At 37.7% G+C, this 26,656-nt stretch overlaps 1 protein-coding gene across 2 annotated transcripts in view; it reads right to left on the reverse strand.

The window, feature by feature from the left end:
* The window catches only part of cacna1eb (calcium channel, voltage-dependent, R type, alpha 1E subunit b), a 99,211-nt gene that overhangs the window by 2,222 nt on the left and 70,333 nt on the right, over window positions 1–26,656 (reverse strand). Inside the window, exons 28-44 of one of the 2 annotated variants that reach the window (XM_082171918.1) lie at window positions 25,961–26,162; window positions 24,970–25,134; window positions 24,640–24,750; window positions 24,446–24,526; window positions 24,128–24,247; window positions 23,484–23,549; window positions 20,349–20,440; window positions 19,291–19,465; window positions 18,284–18,411; window positions 11,194–11,290; window positions 10,894–10,999; window positions 9,880–9,987; window positions 8,436–8,536; window positions 8,122–8,168; window positions 4,919–5,024; window positions 4,677–4,767; window positions 4,172–4,317 (exon numbers count right to left, since the gene is read on the reverse strand). In XM_082171918.1, coding sequence (XP_082028044.1) covers window positions 4,172–4,317; window positions 4,677–4,767; window positions 4,919–5,024; window positions 8,122–8,168; window positions 8,436–8,536; window positions 9,880–9,987; window positions 10,894–10,999; window positions 11,194–11,290; window positions 18,284–18,411; window positions 19,291–19,465; window positions 20,349–20,440; window positions 23,484–23,549; window positions 24,128–24,247; window positions 24,446–24,526; window positions 24,640–24,750; window positions 24,970–25,134; window positions 25,961–26,162 — 1,942 coding nt within the window. The remainder of the gene's footprint in view (window positions 1–4,171; window positions 4,318–4,676; window positions 4,768–4,918; window positions 5,025–8,121; window positions 8,169–8,435; window positions 8,537–9,879; window positions 9,988–10,893; window positions 11,000–11,193; window positions 11,291–18,283; window positions 18,412–19,290; window positions 19,466–20,348; window positions 20,441–23,483; window positions 23,550–24,127; window positions 24,248–24,445; window positions 24,527–24,639; window positions 24,751–24,969; window positions 25,135–25,960; window positions 26,163–26,656) is intronic. The other variant, XM_082171919.1, reaches the window with a different exon arrangement.

Genomic DNA, 26,656 nt, shown 5'->3' on the forward strand with positions numbered 1-26,656 from the left:
AACATATTTTCAAGATAATAGAGATTTTAGCAACTTAATTCAAATGAGTTCTTTTACTCAGTTTCCATTAAAGCAAAACTTTGTGAGGGGGACCCTGTCAGTGCCTAAAATTAATCAGTAATGTTTCGATTAATTTTTTTTCAAGCTTTTTATTTATATATCACATTAAAAAAGCAAAATATATGTATTTAGAGAAAAAAACTTCTGTATTTGTTTGTATTTCCTATATTAAAACACATTCAACTTGTCACGACCAACAGCTGGAGTGCTCATGATAGCCACTAGAGGGTACAACACCCCAGACTATTGCCACATTCTAGACTCCATTACCCATAATCCAATAAACAGGCAAGAGGTCATACACAGTAAGCAGTCCAAACAATCACAGGGACACAGGCAAATAGGTAAGCCCAAGAACAGGCAGAGATCAAAACCATGAACACAGGAACAAGAGACAGAATGAATTGCAGTAGTAACAACAACAAAAAGACAGCGTAGAATGAGTGAGTGAACCTGGCTGTTATAGGGTGAGCTAATGAGGCTAATGAGATACAGCTGCAAACAATCATGGAAAATTTGAAAAACTGAGCAATGGATTATGGGTAATGGAGTCTGTGAATGTGGCAATAGTCTGGTAGTACCCTCTAGTGGCTATCATGGGCACTCCAGCTGTTGGTCGTAACAAAACTGGTAATGAGAACAATTAAGTAAAATGATATCCACAATTTGTTAGTTTATTATCTAAAGCTAAAAAAAAAACTTGAAGAGGAGACGATAATTTCTAAAATTACGGCTTTTGCTCATAAATCTCCCTCCAAATTTGTCGAATAATGAATATCGTCCTTCAAGCTATTACAGAGCTCGAGTTTAATAAATCCTCTTATGGTTTAAACTCTGAATTCTTTAAAACCTTCTCAGAAGAACTTGCTCCTTTTCTTTTAAATCTTTTCTTACATTGTATTGAGTAGGCTATGGGAAACTCCCGCCTACCCTGACACAAGGCCTAATTATCTTAATTCCCAAACCAAAAAATGACACTTTAATTTTAGACAATTGGTGACCAATTTCCCTACTTAATAATGATTATAAAATCTTAGGCTCTATATTAGCTTCTAGAATTAAGGAAACTTTGGATTTTATTATCGATGACACACAGTCAGGTTTAATGCGTAATAGACACATTTAAAGTAATATTCGCTTGGTATTAGACCTCGTTGATTACCCACATCTATACCCAGACAAGAGTTAAAAAAAATTCTTGGACTTCCATAAGGCCTTCGACACTGTTGAACATCATTTCATATATTCGGCCCTAAAAATGGTGATTTCTTTATTAATTCCATTAAAACTTTATATTCTAATGCAAATTGTTCAATCAAGCTGCGTAATGGCACCTCACCCAGATGTAATCTCAGTCGTGGTATCAGACAAAGATGCCCTATTTCCTCATATTTATTTTTACTTTGTTCACAACTTCTTGCAGATCATATAAAACAGAGCCCTAAGAGGTATCACTACTGCTGGCAGTGAAATTATCATTAGTCAATTGGCAGACGATACCACTCTTTTTTTTTTTTAAGATGCAGGAGAAATACCTTTAGCCCTTAATATTATCCATACATTCTCTAAAGCTTCAGGGCTTCATCTGAATATAAATAAGTGTGAATTAATGTCTCTTAAAAACAGTAATCTTCTGTCAATTTGTAATATTCCCATTAAAGATGAAATCACATATTTAGGTATTAAGATTGTAAAGAATGAAGAGGAACGATGTAAGCTTAATTTTTCACCAGTCATTGACAAAACAAAGAAATAATGAGTGGTTACTGAGAGACCTATCCTTGAGGGGGAGAGTACTGATCACAAAGGCAGAGGGCATCTCGAGACTTACATATGCAGCGCTCTCTTTAGCAGTTAATGATAATACTTGTCAAATTATTGATAAAATGCTGTTTAACTTCTTATGGAAAAATAAAACCCATTATATAAAGAAATCTGTGGTTATGAACTCAACTGAAAATGGAGGCCTGAACTTCTTAGATTTTACCACACTTAATCACACCTTCAAAGTTAACTGGCTTAAGCAATTCCTTAAAAAACAACAACATCTGTCTGGAATATTATATCTCACTTTATCTTTTCACAAGTTGGTGGTCTTCAATTACCAAACTTCCTTTAAAACTATCAAATTTTCACAAACAGATGCTTGTTTCTTGGAATTTAATCTATAAACACAATTTCTTTCCAAACCGGTATTTTATCTGGAATAATAAGCACATTCTGAGGATTCACATCCAGCTCCCGACGAGCTGGATCGCCTTGCATGGCTGACACCGCCGTCGGTGTATGAAAGAGTGAGTGAATGGGTGAATGTGAGGCAATATTGTAAAGCGCTTTGGTGGCCATTGGGTCTGTGAAAGCGCTATATAAATGCAGTCCATTTACCATTTACCATTCTGTATAAATCTAAATTTTTATTTCTTATTAATTGGTTTTGTAATGATATAGTTTTTGTTAGCCAACTGTATAACCATGAAGGATTTATGTTGACCTATTCTGAATTTCTTTCTAAATATAATATTCCAGTTACTCCTAAAGATGTTGCTGTGGTTATGGATGCTGTTCCCTCTGGTCTAAAAATGCTTCTTAAAAACACCTGTCCTCTGCTCTCTCCATACTCGCTGGATCCTGCTGATACTGAAGTAGGCCGCATCTGTTTCTCTCTTTCCTATATTAAAATTTATAATCGTTGTGTACGGCCTTTGTTTCAAAGGGATATTGTCTCCAGACCTGCTATTGCAGTATATCATTTTGGAATGGTTGTGCTGGTAATCTGTTATGGAATAAAATCTGGAAACTTCCTCATAAATATTTAATCACAAACAAAATCAAATAAATTTTGCTTAAACTTATGTTTGCTTATATGTCAAGACACGTGTCAGTATGGAAAAAAAACATTTTCCTTTAAAGTTGAATCTACATATTACTGTCATGTTAGTGGCCCATTATATAATGATGCGCTACTGAAATCATCTTTGAGAGCAAGGGGGCCCCCTGGTGGTTCGGAGGACCTATGCAAACTTGTGTTCTTTGCGAAGAGAGAGGGCCAGCACTGGATGCTCCCATTTAGTCACAAGACAAAAGCATCAGTGAGGTTGGAAAAAGGGGTCTTGCTCACAGTTCATGAAGTTCATCAAACCGTTTTCATTAACATGGCAGCTTTCATTGGCCAAGGACCTTACATGTCTGACCGACATGTAAAGCAACCAATTACAGTTAATTTTGTTCTGCTGCATTTTTAGAGGGCATGGAAATGTAAAGTCGATGTGTCTACGATGACAGAACGGTGTACATCTAATAAATTATCCATTCAAGAATGTTGTGTCGGAAATGTAAATGGAAATGATCCATTCATGTCTCCTTGAAATCCTGGAGAATTCAACTAATTGGATGAAAACTTCGAAACTCCCGAAGTGTTTCCCATTTTGTGTGCCAAACGCATCAGACGTTCAGCCAACAGTGGCGTGATGTCTGAGGCCGAGACTAGCTTTCGCATTACATTCATCTAATTTTTCATAGGATTTTTCGTGCTCTGTTTCAGACTAAACTGCCTGTTTGAAAGCTCCTTAAGAAAATCATATCTGTATGGACCTTGCTTTGTGCACATTGATACTGTCATGCTGGAGGGGAAACGATGTTGCACACGATTTTGTAGATTTTTATTGTATGCTGTAGTTTGAATTAAGTCCTCACAGAAATTATTGGAATAACCAAACCATTGGTTCAGAAGGGGATGTCTAGTTTAGCAGTTTTTCCTCCATTTCAGTTACTAAAAAATCTACTAGTTTTGGTCTGGATGTGTGTCTTGGAAGATGTGATCTTGACTCTGAAATGTGGTAACTGGTTTCTATCAGAGTGAAACACATCTACCAGCTTTGTCTTAATTTCATCTGGCCAGCAGGGGACAGCATTTGTAGCATAGTGTTGATTACAACATTCTCAGAAATCACAGGTTTTCCTTGTATTCTTGTTTCCATGTTTCTGGCTTTACATCGTCGTAAAGGTACTGTATAACAAGGTCCTTCAAGTAAACATCAAAGATAAAGTGAAACTGTGATGCGATTCACGTGAAAGAACCTTTACAAATATGCGTTTTGAGCTGTTTGTTTACCTGTCTGGTGACCCCATGTATGCGCTCCTCACTGGGAGAGCGGGAACGGGATTTTGAGTTGGAGTTATCTGGGGACAGTAAGAACCGTTGTTCTTTTGGTCGTCCCCGCACCTTTTCCATGTACTGTGTCTGGTCTGAGTGGGACACTGTAAATTGCAAAATAGATGTTATACATCACATAGTCCACACAGGTTAAAGACTTAAAGCAAGGGTTTTTGAATTCTGGTTATTCACATCGGATTTGATATCTGACACTGAATGTTTTCTCATTAATGTGCTATTATACAGTATGTGCGAGAGAAAAGTTAAATGGCTCATATCATGAGGTATAATATTTTCGAATGCACTCTCAGAACTTCCTCCTCGTCACCTACAGTGCTTGACGTACAAGCCTGCATTTTAAAAGCTCTTCTCTTGCATGGTGACTCATTGGTCAAGCGTTGGCTGGTGTATTCTAGAGTTATGCGGCGTCTTCTCACTCTACACGGGAAATGCAGTAACCAACCTGCAGCTTTGTAGCTCTTGTGTCTGGTTCTGAATGCATGTTCAGGTGGGCGATCTTCCCCCCACACGCCATTCAACCCTGATTCATCAACCTGTGAATCAGCATCACATTAGTCAATATGTCGTCAGTTTATAAATCATTCACTCATTCTTCAGTATTTTACTTTGTACAAGTTGTAATACTATGACACAGAATGTATCCCTGTCAACTATTTCAAGGAACAAGACCTTTTTTTTTTGTACCTGAGAGGCATCATAGTCTTCACTGCTGTCTGTGCGCTGGGTCATGGGGTGCAATAACAGCTCCTGTGGGGAAATTGGGCTTAAAGCCACAAACCCTCCACTGGTCCTACAACACAGAACCACATCTTTAATACATACACAATATTGTGAGTTAATGGCTTGAAACCTCAAATACCCATAATCAAGTCAATATGCAGTGCACATAACAGTATCGTTTATAGCATGCTATTGTGGGGCCCTATGAAATCCATTTTATTTTTTCACAAATGACGTTTATTTATTTTTTCAAATTTCGTAAAAAAAATTCTGGATACCTTTTTTTCCCTGGTTAAATTTTTTTGGACTCCATTTTAATGGTTATATTAAATTGTATTAATCAAAAAGCATGTTTAATTAACTGAAATCATGAAACTTATACAATTTAAACATATACAATTTATTAAAAGTTTAACAAACATTACATGTTTAGGGGCCTATGAAATACGTTTTTGTTTTTTCTCAAATTCTATTTTATTTGTACCAAATTCTGTGTTTTCTGTTTACATTTTTTTTTACTCCATTTTAATGGTTAAATTAAATTTTAGTAATAAAAAAGCATGTCTAATTAATTCAATTCATAAAAACAACAATTTATCAAGTAAAAAAAAATCTATTTCTATTAAAAAAAAAATTCTCAGAAATTCTGTGTTATCTATTTTCATTTTTCTGGCAATCAAATGAAGGCATACAATATTAATTTAACTCTTTCCACAACATCATTTTTGATAATTTTCACAAAAGTTTCAAGAAAGAGCAAAAAGCTGAGAAAATCTCGTTTTTATCAAAGATTACATCCAGATCGGATTCAGAACGATGATCAAAACATGGATGGAGTAGATCGAGTCCATCAGCACTCCCAAAGTTTCACAGACCTACACCTCGTTACGCGCTGCGGGCTTCGTACCCTTTCTATGTAGCTCAGATCCCAGTTCCTCACCTTGGGTCCCACTCTAGGTGCGTGTTGTCGTAGCAGGATGCTAACGACAGACGCTTCCCTGACAGGCTGGGGTGTGGTCTTAGATGGCTGTCCTAACCAAGGGGTCTGGAGAAGCTGTAATCTTTTTTTTTTTTTTTGATTTTACGAAGCAGAGGTGGACCTCTTCGCTTCACAGGAAAGCGTAATGTCCACTTTACTTCTCGCTGACTCTTCCATCCCCACTGGGTCTGGACACCATGGCCCATGCATGGCCCAGAAATACCTTTATGAATGAATGAATGAGACATTTATATAGCGCTTTCCTATGGACTACTGTACACCCAAAGCGCTTTACAATCGTATCAGGGGATCTCTCCTCCTCCACCACCAGTGTCATGACCATCCACTTGGATGATGCAACTGCAGCCACAGTACAGCGATGCCAGTGCGCTCACCACACACCAGCTATAGGTGGAGAGGAGAGAGAGTGATCGAGCCAATTCAGTGGATGGGGATTATTATTAGGATGCCATGATTGATAAAGGCCAATGGAGGGAATTTGCCCAGGACACCAAGGGTTACACCCCTACTCTTTACAAGAAGTGCCATGGGATTTTTAATGAGCACAGAGAGTCAGGACTTCGGTTTAACATCTCATCCGAAGGACTGTTCTTGTTACAATATAGTGTCCCTGTCACTAAAATGGGGCGTTAGTACCCACACAGACCAAAGGCTGAGCACCCCCTGCTGGCCTCACTAACACCTCTTTCAGCAGCAACCTAGTTTTCCCAGGTGGTCTCCTATCCAGATACTAACCAGGTTCAACCCTGCATAGCTTCAGCGGGCAACCAGTCTTGGGCTACAGGGTGATATTGCAGCTTGGTTATGCGTTTCCACGGATTACTCTGATCCCGGGAGTCCTGGCCAAGATCTGTCAACAAGGGTCTTGCCTCTTGCTGATAGCGCCTCACTGGCCGACCAGAGTTTGGTTCTCAGGAATAATATCCCTCCTCAATGGCTCTCCCTGGGCAATACCGAACAGGAGGGACCTTTTGTCTCAGGTGCAGATATTCCATCCCCGGCCCGAGCTTTGGAACCCTCATGTTTAGCCCCTGAGGGGGACCAGCGAAGAGACGTTGGACTTAGGGTTAGCGGGCAATCAAACACCCTCTGATTGCCCGCTTCATTCATGGAGCTAGGCGACTGAGACCACCCGTCAGAGTGAGAGTTTCCTCATAGGACTTAGCAGTGGTCCTTGAAGGGCTAGTCAACAACCCCTTTAATCCACTAGAATCAGCACGGGTCAAGCTTCTGACTCTAGAAATGTTTTTCCTTATTGCTATCTCGTCACTAAAGATAATTGGGCATTTGAGGACTCTGTTGGTTTCGGCATCCTGCTTCCTTTTCCGACTGTGCATCCTGTCATTTTTTAAGCCTTCTGTCCTCTGGAGGACAGACGACTTGGATAAATTCCATTTATTGTGTCCAGTTCATGCTCTTCAGATTTACGTCAACCGCACTAGCCAGTGGCTTAAGTCAGAGCAGCTGTTCATTTGTTACTCACACGTCCTAGAGTTGACATCCCAAACTCATGTCTGAGGCCTTTCTCGTGTTTGTGCGCACACACTACTCAACCATGAGGGGTCCAGACACTTCCAGTGAGGCGACGTTGGTATCCTCGTTCCCATAGCACTTAAATCAGTGCAGCATTGAGAGTAGCTTTTGAAAGGGAACGTCTCTGGTTAATTGAGTGTAACCCTGTTCCCTGAAAAAGCAGGACTGAGATGTTGCGCTGCATTGTCGTTCTGGGGGTGTGTTCAGGACGTTCTTGGCGTGTTTGCCACACGTGTTCACAACCGTTCAAACAAAGATGTTTTCCCATAGCACTTAAATCAGCGCAGCATCTTGATCCCACTTTTTCAGGCAGCAGGCAGTGGTTTGAGTGAGTCTGTGGCCAGGGGAAGACCTTACACGTGCTCCGCCTATTATTATTCGTTTTTATTTAGATTATTCTTATTCTGTTCATTGGTTATTTTATTTATACATGGATTTAGTTGTTTTCATGAAACTGTTGGCTGACAATAAATCACATTTAACCAGTCATTTTTGTCAAATAATTTTTATCCCATTCATTGTAAAATGGTCCATTCACTTTGAAATGTCTGGCCCTGCCACTGGTATACACTGAATATGGTTCAATTGTACGTTATTTTAAACATGACACTTCTTTGAAGCCAACAAAACTTACAGGGCTGATCCTGCGCTGTGAGCTATCAGGGGCAGGGTGGAACTTCTCTGTAGAAAAGCAAAACATATTATCGTGAAATTATGAAAAAATGCAAAGCCTTTACGTACACACAAAATATACAAAACATATAACATCAAAATATGTTTAGAGAAAAATAATGTATTCTAACAATCACTAAAATGTATCCTCTTGACCTTTGTCATCGCCTTATTAAAAACTTACCAAAAGAAGAAAGCATGATATGATGATGATTAATACAAATTTGTCTAAATGTGAACCCTGCAAAAAATAATAATGAAGTCATGTCAGCATACCTGGGCCTCTATCTGTAGCCTCAGCTTCTTAGCTTTGCTCTGCTTAAAGTAATCCATAATCATCATAGAAGCATAGATCTTTCCAACGGTCATGTCTGTGTCTGAAGATACACACACACACACACACACACCTCTAGATTGTCATTATGAAAGTACAACAGATTAATTTACATCAACCAAACCAACCTTTGAGCAGATACGCCAGTTTCATGCTCATGACACTTTTAAAATAGAAAGGTGTCATGTAATTCTTGTATATGGAAGTATATCTGCTCCTAGTTTGGTAACAGGTTGTGAACAAGGTCATTCTGGGCACAAATGCAGACAGACATTAATTATTCAGCCATTTTAAAAACTAAACAGAATGCTGGCACATCAGAAGGCACATAAATCATGGCAGCTGGCAAATAAAGGAAGTCTCAAGACTCTGGAAGACTCTGACTCCAAGGTTTCAAAAGCTTGAATTGATCATGTTTAGTGGGGGCAGAGCAATAACCTTGTATGCAGTTATCTGTCATATAGCACAGCTGTGTTTTCTTTTCAGTGATTTTTTTTATTTTTATGAAGGAATCCATTACTGGAGACAAACATAGCGGAGTGCAAAAAGACCCTTCAAACAAAAGTTAGAAGGTAGTCCAAGATGGTTAAGACCCAATCTGGAGAATACCAGCTAAAGACCAAGTACACAACTCTGAACACGTCAGATCCTCAATTACACTCTGTGTTTATACTGTCTGTCACTTGGTCCACGTTGTTTTTGTGATTTCTTTAGGAACGTTTGCATGCATGTCTGACTCCGTCCATGCTCTAGGTTTATGTTAGGTTTACTATAGCCTCGCATACTCTCCCTTTGACCATCTGAAGTCGGTTAGCTTGCACACTCTCATTGAAGACTGTGCAGCTACTGATGCTAGTTTCTGTGAAGGGTATTGATGGTCTGCAGTTTCTATTGTTCAAGAGACCCCATTTTGCACCTGGGTTCTCTATGAAGGTACATTTCTAATTCTGACTGATTTTAAATCATGATTTTGGCCACCCCTAAAATGGTTCATACCATAAAAATTACCTGAGCAGTGGAATAAAATACAATATAAAACCGTGCTCATTCAGGGACGTGCATTTATTGCATAAATGAAGAACATAATGCGTTTAAAATGCATATACACGGTTCAGTTGAACGATATCATTTGCCCTCTTTAATGCAGTTAAACTGAATGTTCGAAGCAAACTGTTTGTTGAAAATATCCACAACTTAACAACAACATTGAAATTGGAGTGCAGTTCATTGGTCAATCAATTGTGTATGATAGTTGTGTTAATTTCAATAATAGGTGTGTGTGTGGGTGTGTTTGTGTGTGTATATATGTATGTATATGTGTGTGTGTGTGTGTGCGCACCCGGTGTACAACTTCTATTACTATTTCACTTTGCATCTGAGTCTCACCTTTGTTGATGGGTACCAGCAGGTCCAGAGTCTTTTGGGACAGGTGTGGCCAGGTGAAACTGATCTCCTTCTGCAATTCCGTGTCCAACTGTAGCCTGTCCTCGCCCCCTAATAGGAAACATATGGTTTCAAATAAGAGATTAACATAATAGATTATTGAAAAACTTTTGAAAACCTGCATAGACTGTATCCTCATTAAATATACAGGTAAGTTAAATCTTTCGGTCACTTATGTAGTGCTGGGATTTCTCCCCTATTCCTCTTCTGATTAGCTGTCTTATGCCAGATTGTTGTCTCCAAGAAACCCAGCCTCTTCTCTTCTCAGCATTATTTTGTTTTTCTTTAGGCCCTGCCCTTGTCTGTTCACTTTATCTACTGAATCCAGCCTGCCCCTCTAAACTCTGTTTGCCAGTCTGCCTGTTCTCCTGGCTCCGACCATGGACTGTTTATCCATCTCTCTCATTCTCCACGGACTAGCCTGCTGGTTTGCCACTGATATAGATTACTTCTTGATACTTCTGTGGTGTTATTTTGTCATTTTGGAGCAATTTCACTTATAATATAACAGCAATATTCTTGTGTTTGACAGATGCGTCTCATTCAGCGCCCTAGTTCAGTGGTCATTGAGTCTCAATTGCAAAATCCTTCCAGTGTGCATTGCAATGTTAGCACTAGGGTGGGAATCTTTAGGCAGATCCAATCCAAAAAGTCACAATCCGATTCCAAAATGATTTTTGATCAAATTTTTTTTCTTCTTCATATTAATTAGTTTACTATTACAGCAGTGGTGCCATTTTATAGCATGAATGTATTGTCATGTTGCCGGAAATATTCATCAGTGTACCAATGTATAGGGAGACAGGGTCCTTACCAGTGCCCGTATTTGTGCACACCTAGGGAACCGGATGAGACGCACCCATACAGGTGTGGAATAATATGAGTGTGAGTCAAGGATGTCAAAATTCGTATTTTTGGGAATACTATACTTTTTAAGCATAAATTCACAGTTCTGACCTCTAGCAATTTTTATCTCCAGTGCAGTGCGGATCAGAGACATCAGTGTGGATGTGAAGTGAACCGTCATGTCCTCATCAACTGGCATATTCATCAGCACCAGTCTCTGCCAATAGCAACACAGCAGGGTTGCAAATGTTAAATATTTAAAATGCTCAGATATTTAAGAATTATTGGTACTTAATTTTTTTTTAAGTATGCATCCTTAATTATAATTAGTTTTTCTCTGTATTTCAGTAGCATTCAGCAACTACAAATATTAAACAATGTAGTCAATTAGTCAAGATAAAACTTTTCTACCTTGTAGGCAACTTTGGCAGGACACTTCTTTCCCAATCCAAGAGGAGGAGACATGTGGGTTAGCATCTCATACATGGCAGTGTAGTGAATACGGCCACTGGAGGGTAATAAAGCAGAGTTAATTCGTGTGAGAATCACAGAAAATTAATGTTGGAAGCAAATGACAACAACAAAAAAGAAAAAAGAAAAAGAAAAAAAAGAAGAAGAATCTGACATATACTTTTGTCTTCCCACACATTTTTGTTACATTTAATTTACAGAATAAAGAAATATTGTGCATTGTTTCCTCTAAAAATCTAAATGTAAACACAGCAATATTCATTAAACACAATTCATGATTAAAAACAGGTTTGTCATTAATTTCTCCAGAATGAAATGTACTGTCTTCACCAGTAAATCACTGAATCATACATTCAACTGATTCACTCAAAAACACTGATTAATTCAGGAACAAAACACCACTGCTGTGTGTTGCCAACCCTGCTCCTGGAGAGATCCATTCTAATCTCTAATGCACCAACAATTTTATCCAACACATTTTATGATTTTAAAGTAATCTTGAACCTGGTGTCAAAAAGCTCTTCAGTTCCTCTTGCTGAAAAGAAACCAATGCTGCCACCACCATGTATGACTGTGTGGATGGTAATAGCTGTGTTTTGGACTCTATTCATTTGGTGCGAAACACAGCACTTTTTTTTCAGGCCAAAGAGCTCAGCATTAATATAACCAGATCATACATGTTTCCTCTTATACTGTAATACTTCAGGAATGAGTTAAATTCAGCCAATGCTACTTATGAAGTTAAATGAGTTCATGGACACTAATGTGATCATTATGATAGTGAAATATGGAGGGGTATGTTTACAGCAATAGAACATTCATATTTGTATACACAATATATATTTTTTTCATTAAAACACCTCATATATCTAAAATGCACTGTCTATCACTGTTTTATAGCCTTCCACAAAAACACACACAAAAAAAGACCCCACAAATGTCCATAGAAACCAAAGACACTCTTAACATTAATGCTTATTCAGAGCACTTTCTCTTTTTTAATTATTTGTACACCTGGGCCCGTATTCATAAAGATTCTAAGAATCCTCTCAGAAAACTCTTAATTTAGCTTAAAAACTTTTACATAGGAGTCTTAGCTTAAGAGCGATTCGGGACCGATCTGAGAGCAACTCTGAGTAAGGAAAAGACAAAACTTTCATCTTAGTGAGGAGGCGGGGTTGACCCCGTTGCTATGTATGACACAATCTTTTGAAGACTGTGATTGGTTGGTTGTCCAAGAAGAAAAAAAAAAAAGTGATTTTAAGTATAGGGTCTATTCTAAGCCTTCACTTTGAAATTACATGCGTCATTTTTCCTATTTGACCGTTCTCACACACACACACACACACACACACACACACACACACACACACACACACACACACACACACACACACACACACACACACACACACACACACACATTATATATGTGTATATAAATCCTTTTTATTTTTTTTACCATGCTGTTAATTTCCTATAAGGTATTTGATTGGCTTAGAATGATAAAAATGGTTCCACTCTTTCCAATTACACTGATTGCTGGCATGTCTATTTAAGAGGTGGTTTGAATGTTGGTTTTAATGTATCAAACATGGAATTTTCCCAGTTGCCAAATATCTTAATGTAGTGATTACTTTCATTTCTGGCACTATGGCATTTCTGTGCTGTGTCGGAGATGTTAGCGCGTCTCTAATAAGATCTGTCACAAACATGATCCCTGCACGATCTAATCTATAGCGTCTTATTAACTCACTGTCATCCACTGTCTGCAACACATTTCTTCTCCCTCTTCGTCTTTCTGACATTTTCTCCTCTGCTAAAGAAACTCTTAAGCCTCTTAAAAGTCCTTGTCCGTGCTCCTAACAATTTTGACCTTAAGACCTCTTTTAAGGGTTAAGATGCTTTCTGAATTACTTTTTTCCTTACTAGGATTTTTTCTTTAATTTTAAGAGTAAACGCCCACATTTCTAAGAATTTTCTTAGAATTTTGTCACTAGGAGCTACTCTTTGCATTAAGATTCTTTATGAATACGGGCCCAGATTCTTTGCAGAATATCAAGAGGAACAAACATTTCCCTATACTAGGGATGTGCCTATATAATTGTGATCATTGCGAATTGCAAAATCATTAAAAAAAATATTTTCCTTCAATCTTATATATTTTTTCATCACCATGTACTTTTAGGAGCTCCATAGAATGCGTCATTTCCTTTCTGAACATAGTATTTGGCTTTGGGCACATCCCTACCATATACTCTTCTATTACCATTAATACAACTGTTCTTAATACCTATGTTTATTGCCTTTATCATCATTAAACAAATACAATAATCAATCAACATTTGGCAGCTTATAAGAATACTAAAATAAAATAAAATAAAATAAAATACAAATAAGTAAAAATACAAGTAATGAATACAAAAATAAGCTGAAATGACAAATGAAAAAAAAAAATTGTTCATAACTACAGTTTTACAGTACTGTAAAATAGATGAGTGAATTCCTTCTTCCTACTGTACTATTATAAGAAAGTGAACTTAAACTCAGTAAGCAAACTTCTTCAAAATCAGTAAACTCAGCTATGCCAATTATTTTATTTTTTTTACATGGAATGTTATTACATTTATTACTTTCAATTGCCCTTGGCGTAAAGTGTAGAGAAATTCACACTAAACTGAAACCATCAGAATAAGATAACAACAAAAGGCTGGCTATCGGTCTTTACCTATCAATGACTAGCTAGTAAGCAAGCTGCAACAAAGTTCAAGTCTCTGACTGTAAACACAAACTTAGAGTTAACTACTTTGTAGGTGTCTTCAAGACTTAATTAATCGATTCATTTTTTTTCAAGTTGACAACTTCAAATTAATTAGGGCTGCAACGACTACTCGATAATGAAAACAGTCAACAATGTTTTTATTATTCATTTGTCAAGTCTTATTGATGTGCATGCTGAACCTTTGTCAGTATGTTTCCATCCAAAGTTGCGAATTTAACTTATGCGCAAAATTGGTTAGTCCAGTTATCCCATAACATCCCCTGTTAATGCAGGGAAACAAGGGATTTATTTGGTAAATGTGTTTCCATCGTAGTTTAAGCGCAAAAAATGTATCTGCCTCAATTGAGTGCATCCGTTTTTTTTTATGTGCATTCTTCGAATGTATGTGCAATATTACAAAATGCTCATAAAAATAGGTGGATAGAAACATACTTGATGTGCTTTGCATTGAAAACACGTCTATATGAAAAAAAGTTAGCAAAATTGCCAAAGTGTCCTCAAAAAATCATATATATTTGTATATGTAAAAGATGATTTTCAAGGTCAAGTGATTGTTAAGAGTCAGCCAGATGGAACGCAACTGAGAAAGGAAGCTAAATAATGAATGTATTAAAAATATTTATTGCTGGACAAAGAGTAATAAGGGTGTCAAGTCAAGTCACCTTTATTTATATAGTGCTTTATACAAAATATATTGTTTCAAAGCAGCTTTGTAGGAATAAATAGGAAAAATAGAGATAAAGATCTTTTATAAATAATCTTTAAAAATAAAGATTAAATGATGCCAACAAAGTTCAATTCTGCTGTAAAGCAGCCTTAAAAAGAAAATAGTGTCATTGTTCAGCTGAGGTCAGTTCAGTGTTGATTCAGTTTTGTTCAATAACTGTGTGAAGCTGAAATGAATTCAATTCAGTTACAAAACAGCTCTGTAGAAAACAATTTGGATGTGCTGGAGGAGACTTTACAGAGTGCTGGACTCTTGCATTGTCAATACAAGATCTTGACCAAACACTGATGGACCTCTTGATGGAAATAACATCACACCGTTTATTTTAAAAGAAATGAAATAATTACATTGTCATACATATTTCATCCCTTAACTCAGTACTTAGTTGAAGCACCTTTACAGCCTCAAGTCTTTTTGGTTATGATCCGACAAGCTTTGCATTGCATTCTGCGTTTGGGGATTTTTTTGCCATTATTCTCTGCAGATTATCTGAAGCTCTGTCAGGTTGGATGGGGACTGTTGGTGGACAGCCCTTTTAAGGTTTCTCCAAAGATGTTTGATTGGGTTCAAGTCCAGGCTCTGGCTGGGCCACTCAATGACATTGACAGAGTTGTCCATAAGCCACTCTTGCATTGTCTTAGCTGTGTGCTTAGGGTCATAGTCCTTTTGGAAGGTGGACCTTCTGCCCAGTCCAAGTTTCTGAATGCTCTGGACCAGGTTTTAATTAAGGTTATCTCTATATCTTGCTCTGTTGAGCTTTCCGTGTACCCTGGCGAGTCACCCAGTCCCAGCCGCTGAAAAACACCCCCACAGCATGATGCTGCCACCACACTTAACCATTGGGATGGGATTGTGCAGGTGATGAGCAGTGCCTGGTTTCCTCCAGACATGACACTTGTAACTGAGGTTCATCAGACCAGAGATTCTTGGTTCTCACAGTCCTTTAGGAGTTTTTTGCAAATTCCAAGTGTTGCAGTGATTTGTCCTTCTTTCTCCCGTCTCCATATATGATCATGGAGTTCAACCAGAGTGACCTTCTTCGTCATCACTCTTACCAAAACCCTTCTCCATTGATTGCTCAGTTTGGCCAGTTCTAGGAAGAGTCCTGTTTGTTCAGAACTTCTTCCATTAAGGATTATGGAGGCTACCTACTTCTGTGAACCGTCAATGCAGCAGAATTTCTTTTGTAGTCGTCTCCAGATTTGTGAATTGACACAATCCTGTGCTTGAGCTCTGCAAGCCGTTCCTTTGACCTGATGGCTTGGTTTTTGCTCTTATATGCATTTTATGGCACTTTTCCACTGCATGGTATGGCTCGGCTCGCTTTACTTTGACTCGGTTTGCTTTTCCACTGCAGTTTAGTTCTGCTTCAAAGTGGTATTATAGACTGATCATTATATTTACATCAAATCCAAATGACGCAAATCCAATGATGCTGGTAATGATGATTCTCTCTGACCAATCAGTGATCTGCAGTGTTCACACGTCACATTTTAGTATCGGTATGGCTCGCTTGGAACCTCAACTGAGGTGGTACTAAAAAGAAAGTACCAGGTACTAAAAAAAAAGTACTAGGTACTGTACAAAGTAGAAAACCCCCCAAAAGAGAGTTGTACCGAACCATACCATGCAGTGGAAAAGCGCCATTATCTGTTATTGACAGGTGTGTGCCTTTCCAAATCATGTCCATTCAATTGAATTTGCAACAGGGTAACTCAAGTCAAAGTGCAGAAACATTTCAAAGATGATCCAGCGAAATTAGAATGCTCCTGAGCTAAATTTCAACTGTTCCAGATAAGGGTATGAATACTTATGCAATGTAATTATTTCAGTTTCTTATTTTTTTTATAAATTTGCAATGTTATCACAAATCTGTTTTTTGCTTTGCCATTATGGTGTATGGAGTGTAGATTGATGTGAAACAAATTAAGGGGTACAAATACTTTTGCAAGGCACTGTATTGGTGTCCAAACCACCAGCTCTTTTAAGCAGGATGGATTCTGATTGGCTGTCAGTGTTTGTATTGTTCATCAGCTGAAAAAAAAAAAAGGTTCTGAAAGTGATTCCAATGATATTGTTTATCTGTGTCACTATTATTACAGTTGTGGTGTGGACTCTGCTTTTCTTTTCTTTTTAGAACAAAATTATATCTTTATCGCTATAGTTTTCGTCCTTGGTGTAAACAGATCTTAAGTTCTGAAAACATATTCCATCAGCCAGATACGCAGCACACTAGGTCAGTGGCACGTTCCTGCGTAACATTCTAGTTCTTACCCGAGATGTTATCTTATCTTCCCTTTTGCCACATAATGTACTATATAGCATAGCCTACATCCATAGATTTATAGTTTTAATAGCCCTCAGTTTGCAGTTGGAAGAAAACATAAGGCAGGATGCCAAATAAAGTATTTAAAATAAATATATATAAAAATATCCAATTTCTTTTCTCCAATTAATCAAACAAACAAGTAATCAACAGGATAATTGATTATCAGAAAATAAAAATCCTTAGTTGCAGCCCTAACATTAATACACGTAGTTTTATACATGCTAACACCACAAATAAGGATGTTAGGGTAGGCACGTACAAACCCACCTTTCTTTGAACAATCGAGGCCCTGTCTTCCTTAATGCGCCTTTTCATCTGACATGACATCATCCTTCCCTTGAAAGCCTGTAAACAGAAGGATGTGGCCTTCAGCTTTACTTACAGGGGACACCTATTTGCTCAAAGTCATCCACTGGCTTTGCTAAATTTGAGAAATTCCATCTAAATTCCAGTCTTGGAGAATGCAACTATAACTGCAAGAGCTTCTTTCATTAGCCTAAAATAATTTTAGACTTTCTAACCATCGACATTCTGATGTGTAATAATTTTCACTTGAGGCCAGTCTAAATAAACAGCTCAAGCAAGTCCTGATTGCACAAAGCAATACAGCTTAGTTTGTGCTCCGGCAGCGCATAGGAATCCAAGGCCCCATCTGAGAATTTCAACAAATTTCACCACCACAAAACTGAAAACATCTGCCTGTGTCCAAAGCAGTGAGAAATGTAGCCAAATGTTCTTTGCAAACTATTCAACTTAATTTGATTCAAGCACAAAAAAATTAAGCCGTCACTACAGTCGCAAACAACCATTGAAGCTGAACATCTACCAAAATATAACGTCAGATCCACTCCTCCATTGAGGTCCATTTCATGCAAGTTCTATCCTTTTTTATGTAAGTTTTCCTTGCCCTGGACTTACACTTGGAGGGTGAAGACCTAGGATCTTTGCATATTCCTAACTACTGTTAAATGTGCTAACATACAAACTTGAGTTGAACTACTGAATTGAGTCACATCTGAATGAATAAACCAAAGTGAAATTAAATGGGGACATGATTGTGGATGTTAATGAGCAGCGGTTCCTAGTGATGTGCCTCTATGCGTATGGCAGTAAGAACAGTGACAATCATTACATTTTTTATTATAACTAGTATTCCAGTAGTTACAGTTACAGGTGATCTTTTTGTGCTTACCATGCTGCTCGGTCATATTCCCCCCAGATGCGCACAAACTCGTCCAGGTGGTGAGGTCCAAGAATGGACGAGTCTCGTGTCAAATACTCAAAGTTGTCCATAATCACAGCCACAAACAGATTCAGCATCTAAGGAAAAATAAAGTGGCAACATTTTGGATGTAGGCCAAGAGAAAAAATTTCTGTAATTTATTATAAAAATATCTATGGACCCTTTTCACATTTCCGGGGTTCTCAAAAATACAATGTTATAGATGTACATTACATTAAAAAAATTAAACAAAAATTACTGTGGAAATGCATCACCACAGTCTGTGAAAAGGGTCCATTATTATTTTTGTGGCTATCATTTAAATTTATGGCGTAAAAGTAAATAAGTATAAGGGTTGAGTATGTTAAGATGTTTCAGTGGGTAAGATGTGTCGCCCCTTAATCTAGCCACCTGTGCTTTGTTTTTGTTGTGTAAACATATATTTAGAAAGAACTAAATATGAGAGATGCACATGAGGAAATTATGAAGCATTTTGAATGTTCTACATGACACATTTTTTTCCGCAAACACTTAACTAATTCACACCCATATATCAAGACACTTACTATAACCTCTTTTTTAATCACTTATACTTGAAACTTGCCATATTTTACTACAAATATTGTTAGCTTTTATGACTAATTGCTTTCTTCTAATTTCAGATAATAGTAGACATCCCAAAATATCATTAGGTGTATTAGTTTTACCCTTATTTTGGAGTACTTTGAACTTGAGTAACAATGGCACAATCTACCCCACTTTCCCCTTTACATTCTAGAATTCAGGGGCCAGTTAACAACTTAGTTTGACCAACTAGCAGTTAACCAATGTGTAATCCATCTTACTTTTCCAATTTAAAGGATACCGATCTACCTTTTTATGTAACTGAGTTTATTACCAGTCTTGAAGAAAAAATTTAGATGACTAACTTTTAAGACTAGTCTAAGCAGTTTATGCAACTGTTGATGAATTCTTACCAAAAATGAGCTGAAAAAGATGAAGGAGACAAAATAGAAATAGGCAAAGTCAGTGCCACAGCCCCCTTCATGATCTGGAGAAGTGAAAGGTGGTACTATTGAAGGGTCCGGTTCACACTCCTTCCCTTCTAGACATGAGAGCATGATCTCTTGCCAAGACTCTCCAGTGGCACTTCTGCAAGAAGCAAAGTAATATATCTACCCAGGAATGAGTCAGCCAAACATTAGACTGAAACACCTCTCAATTAAAGGAGTAGTTCACCCAAAAATGACAATTCTGCCTTTATTTACTCACCCTCCTGATGTTCCAACGTTTTTTTTTTTCAGCGGAACATACAAGGAGAATTTTTGAGTCTTCATGCATTTTTTTATTCTGTTCAAAAACAGTTCATAGTGACCACGGTTGTCCTAAAAAGGACAAAATATACCGTAAAAGTACAAAAAAAGAATCATAAAAGTGGTCTTGTTCTTTGTAAGAGGAACTCAAATTTTTTGATACCCTTCCACAACCCTTTAATGATACTTTTTAGTAAGTTTCAGTGAAAAGTCTTATGAAAATTATGACAGAATTTTAATTTTGGGGTGAACTAAAATGAAAGTTAACCTTACAGCTTTTATCATATATTTGGGCACCATAGTATATTTAATGCTAAATTTCACTAAAGAAAGAATACAATATAATATTGTGCCCCCAATGGCTTAATTTATCATTATATGACATCTTCAATCTAAATAAATCTACAATTGAAATTTCTACATCATAAAAAAATTTCACCAATAAAAAAAGTGTTTTATTGGTCACACATTAGATTAGGGTCCATATTAACTATGACTTTAGCCTCAATAAACTCCTAATAACTGCTTATTAATGGGTAGTAAGATAGTTGTTAAGTGTAGGTATTGGGTAGGGTTAAGGGATGTAGAATATGGTAGAATATGCATGCTAATAAGCAACTAGTTAATAGTGAGAACTGGACCCTAAACTAAAGTTTTACCAATTCTACTAAAATAATAAAATATATTTAAATAAATTTTCTCTCAGTGTTTTGTGATCTTACCTAAAGAGCAGCATCAAGGCACCAAAGAATGTCTTGAAATTGTTGTGTTGATTAATGTGGCTTTCATCAGTCAATTTAATATTCCCAAACACCTAAAGAATGAAGAAGATATAATAGTGTCACAGTTCTGTTCAGTTAGTTTAATTTTCATGGGCTTTTAGTTTGTTTTTCTCAGTCACATGTTCTTCTTTGTCTTAGTTTCCCGTCACTCGTTTGTCTCCTTGGTTACCGTCATTTTGAGTTCTGTGTTTCAGCTGTGTTTGATTTATCATCTCGTTTGTGTTTGCTTTAATAGTGTAACGGTCACCAGCTGGATTGCCCTTGAGAGCCACCAGAGGGCACTCCACATCAGAATATTGTCATTCCCTAACAAACTACATCTCCCATAATTCTCTGCCTGGACTTATCAGTGCTCATTGTTTTCAGCTGTGTCTCATTTACCTTGTTTAACTCACACTATAATAGCCTGGTTTTCACATTGACTGCTGATTACAGTTACAATTAATGAAAATGGAAACCCTGGGCCCCCTGGTATCCAGGAATGCAGCAGCAGTGAAGCCGTGGCAAGGGCTGACAAGACTTCTCTGGACTGAACTACCACCTCCTTGACAATGACAACCTGCAATGACTGGAAGAACCTTCCCTTCCTAGAGAAGCCTGGGCATGCATAGGCATCAACAACACCCAGAGGAAGTGAACGAGGAAAGGATAAAACTCCTTCAAAAGAAGAGGAAGGCGTGGACAACACAGGAGGCCAACCACCTAATTGAACTTGCAAATGCTGAACAGAGGAAGAACATGTAAAAAAAAAAGGATTTGAAGATTCTTCAGTCAATTCTCTCTCACCGCTCAAACGACTCCATCAAGAAGAGACTGCAACTGTTAGAATAGACATCTCCTCAGCAGATTCAATGTATGATGAGTCAGACATCCTCTCCCCAAGTGGTGCCAACGGACCCACTTCCGAATAAACATCCCTCCGAGCAATCATCACTAGGCGTGTTTCCGTTACAGTTTTGCGCAAAACTTTAGCGATTTTTTTTCTCTCTAAATGTAGACAAAAAACTATTGCGAAATGACGGCGTTTCCAAGGGAAGAGTGGAGGAGTTACAGACTACAACCCAAAAAAAAAATGTTGGAAAAGGCGATGGAAAGTTTGGAACTTTACAAGCTGCGGAGGACAGATGCAGCATATACAATCTTGCAAGTTCGGTGGAAGAAGGCATATTGAGGATTAGACAGATTAATTGATGGGATGGAGGAGTAATGGGCGAAGGTCTAAGCGACAACCACCATCGGGCCCATGTTGAAAGGGCACCAACCTTCAGTGGCGGGAATGTTCAACATCATTCTGGCAACAGAAGTGCTTCCTACAACCTTGTCCAGTGCGAGAATGACTTTTCTTCCGAAGGTGGAGTGCCCAATGAGTCCAGGTGACTTCAGGCTGATTGCAATTTCATCTAGCCAAAGATGGCTGACGGAAGCATCTGGTACTGTTGCCCCACTCCTATACCACCAGAGAAGGAATAATACTAGCTATGAGGGTACTGGACAAACAAAAATAACTGGGAATGGAGTTTAGTTAGAAGCAAACCACTGAACTGGAGCAGAATGTATTGAATTGTATTGTATTGTATTTCTTTATTGTCCACCAAGGTGGAAAATTGTCTTTGGCTCACCAGCACATAACATAACTATACAGACAGTAGTAAAATAAATTAAAAAACAGACAGATTCACATTACATAAATCTAAAAATACATTTATGTAAAATCTAAAATGAAGTCATGACAGCCTTGTTGAAACCCCGCCAGCGGATGGACATTCTTAAAACATTTCTAGTCCCGGAACTGATTAATGAGGTAGTGTTGGGATACGCCCATTGAAACACTCTGGCTCAGATGGACAGAAGGATCAGAAAAGCAATGAGGAAGTAATTCTGTCTACCTTAGGACACGCCACTGGGCTTTCTGTATGCACCAATAAAAACTGGTGGCTTGGAAATTCACAATTCGGGGACCTCAATTTCAGTTGCTACAGAAAACTCGATTTGGCAAACTCCTCTCAAGTAATAATTCCATCAAAAGAGCCCTGACTGAACAACCATCTTTCAAGACAATTTTGTACAAGATCAATTTGCCCTGCAGAATTGGTAAAGAAACTGTATTTACTGCAGAGGAAGCAAAGACAGCTGCAAGTCTTTGTGGACGGAAAAGACTTGGTGAATAAAGATGTGGATGGAGAAAGTTACCACTGGCACAAAAAACCTGACAATTACTGGGCATTCAACTTCGTGTCCTGAACACAAAAGCAAGGACCGCCAGAGGGAGGAATAAGACGTTTGAAGATACAAGATGTCGAAGGCCCTGTCGCACAAAGGAGACATTAAATCATTTTCTCCAGGTATGTGAAGTAACCCTGGGCACAAGATGTACCTGGCATTATCGGGTAGCAAAACAGACAGAGAAAATGCTGAGAAAAAGTGCAGTCCAGACGTGGGTAGAACCAATAATACCTAAGAAGACGAGCTTCATAAATCCTGACATAATGGTAGATGATGGCCATAAGATTACCATCCTTGATGTATCCATAGTAACGGGTTGTTATAAGTTGAAGATTGGAAAATACTGGTCCCCAGACAATGTCACTGCTATTAAGTAAATGACTGGAACCACTGCCCCGATTAAACACCACCCAGTGATCATATCAAGTCTGATGTATGGCCCTATAGGAAGGGGGCTTCGATCTATGGGGCTGACCAAGCGAGACCTGTCTGAACTCTGTCTAACTAACAGTTGTTGGATCATTAAAATGTTACGAATATTTACACGAGGAACTGCAATAGCAGCGATGACCTTGCCAAAGCTCACTATTAGCACATCTTTGGGCACCTCAAGCACAAGTGGAATTCCATCTCCACCACTAATGATGATGAACTAAAGACCCCTCTATTGATGCGCTTTGGTCGATGGGATTACGGGGTTGGCTGATGAGAAACAAAGAAAACAGGAACCACGAAATGAAATAAACTTCAAAATAAGAGTCTTAGGACACAAAAAACACAGGGAAGACTTGACATTTGTAAAGTTTACATAATTTTTGACAACTGCCATACATATTGTTATGAAAAACGTACCTGCATGCCAATAATGGCGTAAATGAAGAAAAGCATGGCAATGAGGAGGCAAACATATGGAAGAGCCTGAAAAAAGAAGAGATTAAAAATGTTAATCACATAAATATGCAGATTCTGTACAGACAGAACTGAAAACAAGCTCTATCAAAAAAACAAAACAAAAAAACAAAGGTTTGCATACTATTTGAATAGTTAATTTATTCCTTGACCTTTCTAGTCATTTGTGATAGCTGGATTTTTTTTTTTCTTCTTCCTTTACAAATAATTTAACATAGATAGCTGGGTGGATTTCTAGTTGTCTTTTAATTTAACTGATTTAAATGATTGTGTAAAATCCACATTATGATGGGCACTGGATTGTGAGAATATTTTATCCTACACAAACAATTTTTATTTTTTTATTTTTATTTTTTTTAGCTGTTGTTGATGTTGAGCTGAACAAAACTAGAAATATATATTTTCCAGTACTTTTCTATGACTTCTATGGCTAAAATGTTGGTCATTTCTATACATTTTCCAGACCTGGAAATAACACTTGTCAAATTACTTTTTTTTATTTTTTTATTTTTTTCAGGTTTTTCATGACCATGTAAAAGACAAAAGTATGTGCCATTCATGACCATTCAGTGCAAAAGTAATTTTACCTTGAAGGACTGAACAAACGTCCACAGCAGAATCCGTATTGTGTAGCCTTGTCTCAACAGTTTAATGAGTCTAGCGGCCCGGAAAAGCTTTAGAAAACTCATATTGATGGTGTTCACAGACTAAATCGAAAGAGAGAGGAAAGCAATTGTGTACTTGTGACAAAGGTTACTTGATAGACAATTTATCTTGTTTTAATGATTTTTAGAAAACAAGTTAAAAAGAAGGGGGCAAGAGCTAACAAACCCTAGAAGGGGCCCAGAAACCCTAGAGACGGCAGTGTTATTTGATTCATATTCAGACATGTGAAATACTCCTACCTGTAAATCTACCACAATTTCAGTTATACTGCCCAGCACAGTGATAAAATCAAAGATGTTCCACGTATCACGGAAATAGTTCTGTGAGTGAAAACAATGAAAACAATAAACAAGTAAATCAATTCAAATACATTATAGATGTATTCTCCTTTGAAGGACACTCGTTAACACCAATGTGATGTCATTAAACTCACTATGAATCCAAAGGCCATGATCTTTAAGATGCATTCCAGAGAGAACAGCACAGTGAACGCTGTGTTGAGGTGCTTCAGGACAATGTCGTAGGCAGCTGGCGCAGAGTGGTACTGAAAAGTGTGAAGGTTATCAAATCAGAAATGCTGTATACACCTCAACATATTATATTTCAGATATTTCAGCAAGTTCAAGACCATTTAATGGGCACTCAAGTTTTTTCATTTAATATAAAATAAATTCAAATAAAATATTACAATTATATAGCTTCATTTTTTTATTTTTTTTATTAACATAATTCTGTCCAAGTTATTGCATTTTGAAAGTTATACCTTCATCATGAGCACTACTGTGTTGAGTGCAATCATGACTAGAACCGTGTACTCGAATGATGGTGACACCACAAAGTGCCACAATCGGTACTGGAGGGTCTGCCTGTTCTGAGGCATGTATCTTGTTAGGGGTTTTGCACTGATAGTAAAGTCAATGCATGCCCGCTGAAAGAGTGAGAAAAGAAAGCAGTGAAGGAACATGCTGGTTAGTACTGCAGATTGGAAACTCAGCAGAATAGCTTTATTTATAGTGTTTATTCATTATTATTGTGTTACTATCATTTAATGATGCTAAATGGCAGTTAATAAAACCTAGCAACATGAAATATATATATATATATATATATATATACATGGGCGTCGGAACCATTGTATATGGGTGGGACAAGACCCACCCACTTTTTAAGATCAATGATATTATAGGCTACCCATTCACTTTTACCATCTCTAATTCAGCGCATTTGTCTGTTCGCTTTTCAGAGCGCCGTCAGTCAAATCCATTCCACTTGAGGAATTCCCTAATAAATTAAACTCCATTTCCGCTGAATCGCTACATTATATTTCTCAACGAGCCGCAACTGACGAAAGTAACCGCCCGTTGTACCCTTCCAGTCAAATATTGCGTTGCAAACATCAATAACAGCTTTAAGTTGTCATTGCTGGCAAATGACCATGGAATTAGGGGGATAATCCACGGATAGCTGTGCATTTAATGCACAACGTGGAGGCAAAGAACCACCCGACGTGAAGTGGAGTTTAGTTTAGTTTAGTTTAGTTTACTTGTTTAATTAAAAGGCACCAGAATACATGGTATTTACTCCAGTAAAAATTTTCTGAGGGAGGACCCACCCACTTTTTTTTTTTCTTCCGACACCCATGTATATATATAAAGCTTGATTCACAATCCAGTCTACTGGATATTGAGGTCATATATTTGGATTTTTACTTCCTGCATATTGCATATATTCATTGTATATGAATGTATATTCACCTCGTTTTTCTCCAAGTTGCACTCCTCCATCATTTTGTCACCCTGCTCCTGGAAAGTGATTATGATGAGAGCAACAAAGATGTTGACAAAAAAGAAAGGAAAAACCACAAAGTATACGACGTAGAAAATGGACATCTCCATTCGGTTTCCTCTGCTTGGGCCATGGTCTTCTTCAGTGACATCCACAGAGTGTTGAAGAACTCTGTAGAAAGCAGGGATATGAACAAATAATGGATTCATCCAATGAATTCAGCCAATAATGAAGGTCATATTTTACCATTCATAATTGCAGCAATATATTTGATTTGACTGAACAGACACTATCGGATGAGAACTGAGCTGAATGATGATATCAGCTGAATTGAATTCAATTCCATAATTGAGAAAATGTACACAGTTCTTGAACCAAACTAATCTACCCTGAACTGACTTCAGTTAAAGAAATTGCACTATTGTCTTTTTAGAGCTGTTTTACTATAGAATTTAATTCTGTTTGCATTGTTGATCATTATTTTCATGTTTATCACTGTAAAGCTGTATTGCACATGAATAAAGCGCCATATAAATAAAGGTGACTTGACTTGACTTACTTACTGAATATGTTGCCTGTTTTCCCAAATCGTGGCTCCATTCTCATTAAATAAACGTACGCATAACCCGACACGTAACATATTGATGAACACGGACAGAACACCG

Source organism: Leuciscus leuciscus, assembly GCF_965113295.1.
Source record: "Leuciscus leuciscus genome assembly, chromosome: 6".
Taxonomy (NCBI): domain Eukaryota; kingdom Metazoa; phylum Chordata; class Actinopteri; order Cypriniformes; family Leuciscidae; genus Leuciscus; species Leuciscus leuciscus.